This window comes from Bos indicus, chromosome 15, assembly GCF_029378745.1.
Source record: "Bos indicus isolate NIAB-ARS_2022 breed Sahiwal x Tharparkar chromosome 15, NIAB-ARS_B.indTharparkar_mat_pri_1.0, whole genome shotgun sequence".
In the NCBI taxonomy this organism is placed as follows: domain Eukaryota; kingdom Metazoa; phylum Chordata; class Mammalia; order Artiodactyla; family Bovidae; genus Bos; species Bos indicus.
In genome coordinates this window covers 50,091,950-50,095,337 of record NC_091774.1, presented here as the reverse complement: position 1 = coordinate 50,095,337, position 3,388 = coordinate 50,091,950, and the positions used below count along the sequence as shown (strand labels likewise).

The 3,388-nt window shown below is 36.5% G+C and overlaps 1 protein-coding gene across 1 annotated transcript; it reads left to right on the top strand.

The window, feature by feature from the left end:
- Positions 1 to 253: 253 nt before the first annotated feature.
- On the top strand, positions 254 to 1,682 carry LOC109568958 (olfactory receptor 51H1-like). Its single transcript, XM_019974307.2, has one exon. The coding sequence runs from the start codon at positions 282 to 284 to the stop codon at positions 1,236 to 1,238; it is 957 nt and encodes a 318-aa protein (XP_019829866.2). The 5' UTR covers positions 254 to 281; the 3' UTR covers positions 1,239 to 1,682.
- The last annotated feature ends 1,706 nt before the right edge of the window (positions 1,683 to 3,388 follow it).

Genomic DNA, 3,388 nt, shown 5'->3' with positions numbered 1-3,388 from the left:
ATTTTTAATTCTAGCTATTCTAATGGTATCTTATTTTACTTCTCATTTACATTTTCTAAATAAATAAAGATGTTGAACATTTTTTCATGTGCTTAGTTGCCATTCATAATATCAAGAGGAATAATTATGAAGTTATAAACCAAATTTTGAGTTTTTCATGTCTTAATTTTGTAACTCTATGTATAGGCAATCAGTTTGCTTTTAATCAGATTTCCTGACACACAATCTCTCTTTTATAGGGTGAGAAGCATCTTGGACTTCAGTCTGACCTACACCTTTCCATGTGGTCTTTTAATCACACTGTTTCTAATTGGCCCACCTTCTCCTTCATTGGTATACCTGGTCTGGAGGCTGCCCAAATATGGATTTCCATTCCCTTCTGTCTCCTGTATCTCCTAGCCCTTATGGGAAATGCTCTTCTGCTTATCCTGGTTAAAGCAGAACATAATCTTCATGAACCTCAGTTCTATTTTTTGGCTGTGCTGGCCCTTACTGACCTAGGCCTTTCATTGTCTACAATGCCTAGTGTCTTGGCTATCTTCTGGTTCAATGTCCACTCCATCAGCCTGGATACCTGCTTAACCCAGATGTTCTTCATCCACACCCTCTCCTCAGTAGAATCAGGTGTCCTGGTAGCCATGGCTTTTGACCGCTTGGTAGCTATCTGTGCTCCACTGAACTACACCAGGATCCTGACGCACTCTACTGTCGCCTGCCTTAGTGGAGCTGCTGTCATACGCGGTGCCACCCTGGTGGCCCCTCTGCCTTTCCTCCTCAGGACCTTTCCTTTCTGTGGGGCCAATATCCTCTCACACTCTTATTGCTACTACCCTGATATGCTGAACTTGGCCTGTGGGGACATCATTTTTAGCGGTGTCTATGGATTGGTGTTTGTACTCTTCACATTTGCAGTAGACGTTGTCTTCATCTTAGTTTCATACATGAAGATCTTGGCCACTGTTATAAAGCTGGGGAATCAAGACAGAAACTGGAAATCACTGCATACCTGTGCCTGTCACCTATGCACAGTATTTGTGTTTTACCTGCCCCTCATCAGCTTGGCAGTGCTGCATCACTACACCCAGAACACTTCCCCGATTCTATTCACCAGCATGAGTAATGCCTACCTCCTCATGACACCACTGCTCAACCCTCTTGTCTACAGTCTCAAATCCAGGCAGATCCAGGCTGCTCTGCGCAAGCGATTTTGGGTTCAACGTATTATTGCTGGAGAATGACGTTTTTCTCTATATCAGAAGAGAGAACCGATTTAAAAAGTGCTGTTCAGGATCTGCTATGTGCCGAATAGTATGTTAGGCACCATGAATTCAAAAATAAAAAGACTCAGGCCTTTCCGCTAATTTAACTATGCAGGGAAAGAGAAGCAGAGGGCTTAAATAAATGATCATAACTGATCATGAGTGATGACTGTTTGGTAGTGGTAAGGAGAAATGGCAACAGAAACTCAAGTTCAGTGTTTTTGGTGTATGAGTTGCATGAAATCATGTATTCACAACTGCTAAATTGAAGTGTATGATGCTGGATTTTAAAAGATCAAAGAGGGGCTGATTTTACTGAGAAAAACAAGATTTCACCTGATTCTTAATTGCCCATGTTGTTTAAGTTGAAGCATTATAAAATTTTAAATTGGTGATAAATTTATGACTATATGCTTAATAGTTTTGGCCATTTCTTAGGGTTGGAGTACTAGTTGATATCTCAACCTGATGGTTTTTAACCAAAAATAAAGGAGCTGTATGAAAATAAATAATATATAAGAATGTGAGAAATGGTTATTCTTACTCATCGTCCTACTTCATTCAGAATTCATACTTTTTTTGGATTTTGTTTGGTTTCTCACTCCGTACTGAGAATATATAGGGCTACATTTCATCTTCTGAAACAAGGATTCAACTCCTTTCTCTAATTTTCCAAAAGGAAAAATGAATTATTCTCTTGGGGTCAACTCTTGAGGTTAGTCATAAATAAATGAAGACTTGTCTTGCTGAATTAGCTTAGGAAACAAATAAAAGACTTACTTGTCAATCGGAATGAATAAACATACAATAGCTTTAGCAAGAATTTCAAACTAATTTACAGAAGTTCTAAGTAAATTTCAAAATGATCTCTAAAGTAATCAAAATATTTTTCATATTTGCCTAGCATGTTTAGTAAGACATCAGAGACATACAGAAGGCAAAACTATAATATTCATATAGCTTCCATTCTATTAATGAAAATCATGGAACAGCAGCAGACCATGCACCTAAATATAATTAATGAATTGGAGACTCAGTTTAAATTATGTAAATTAGGTGTAAAGTAAACTAGTGAAGACTGGGTTTATTAGAAACTTCTGCCTGCAAGACTGAAAAGATCATGAAAACAAAGACCATGGAAACTTAATATCTATCTCAATTTCAAAAGCATTCATCTACCTGAAATCTGTTATATATTAACAGAATAGAGGGAGTAAAATATATATAAATGTATAATCTTTGATCTTACTGAGAGGTCATTTGAGAAATATCATGAGTACCCTCAAAACATAAAATGAAATTCTGATTCTTAGTATGTTTCTACAAGTTTTAAAATCTGATTTAACATTTTTCTTTATTGAGTCTTTCCACTCAAAAGCGTTTTAACTCTGACAGTCTTAAGTATGATGATAGGGAAATAGGGATCATTTCTCTGCATTGTTCCATTTTTTTGAAGACTGCAGATAAATTTCCTTTGAGGAACTCCTTAGCTCGTTGTACAGCTTGAGTGAGACCAATAATAACAGTATTTTAATAAATTCCTCTCCTGACTTTTCAACTGCAGAGATTAAAAACTGAAGAAAAAAATTCTCCCCCTTTACATAGTATGCTATAAAGAGTTTAAGATCACTGTTTCTACTGGACAGTGAAGGGACACAAAACCATTTACAGAACATCTTCCCCAGTTATGTGATTATCTACATTAGGGGGAAAAAAAAATGAGTGTAAAACAAGATAGAAGCAGATATGAAGGATAGCTTCAGAAAGAAAAAGGGACATAATGACATTGAGTGCTAAAGCTTGGTCCCTAAGATCCTTTAATTTAATCTGTGCCCCATTCTGGCATTTCAGTTTACTTATAAATTGCTTTATGTATAAGTTAAATAATCAAGCAATTAATGGTATGTTCTGTCTTAATGGCATGTTGTTGCCTTAAAGTATGAAAATTTTATTCCTGTGTTGTCTCACTCACTATGTACCAATAATCTAAATGAGAGCATTTTGTCTGATTCATTTGTCCCCTAATGTGTGGCAGATAGTGGATGCCAAGAATAGCTATGTAAAGATACAAAATAAAGGGGAACAAGAGAAAGTGTAAGAAACAAAGGGACAGAAGGTGATAAGTAAAA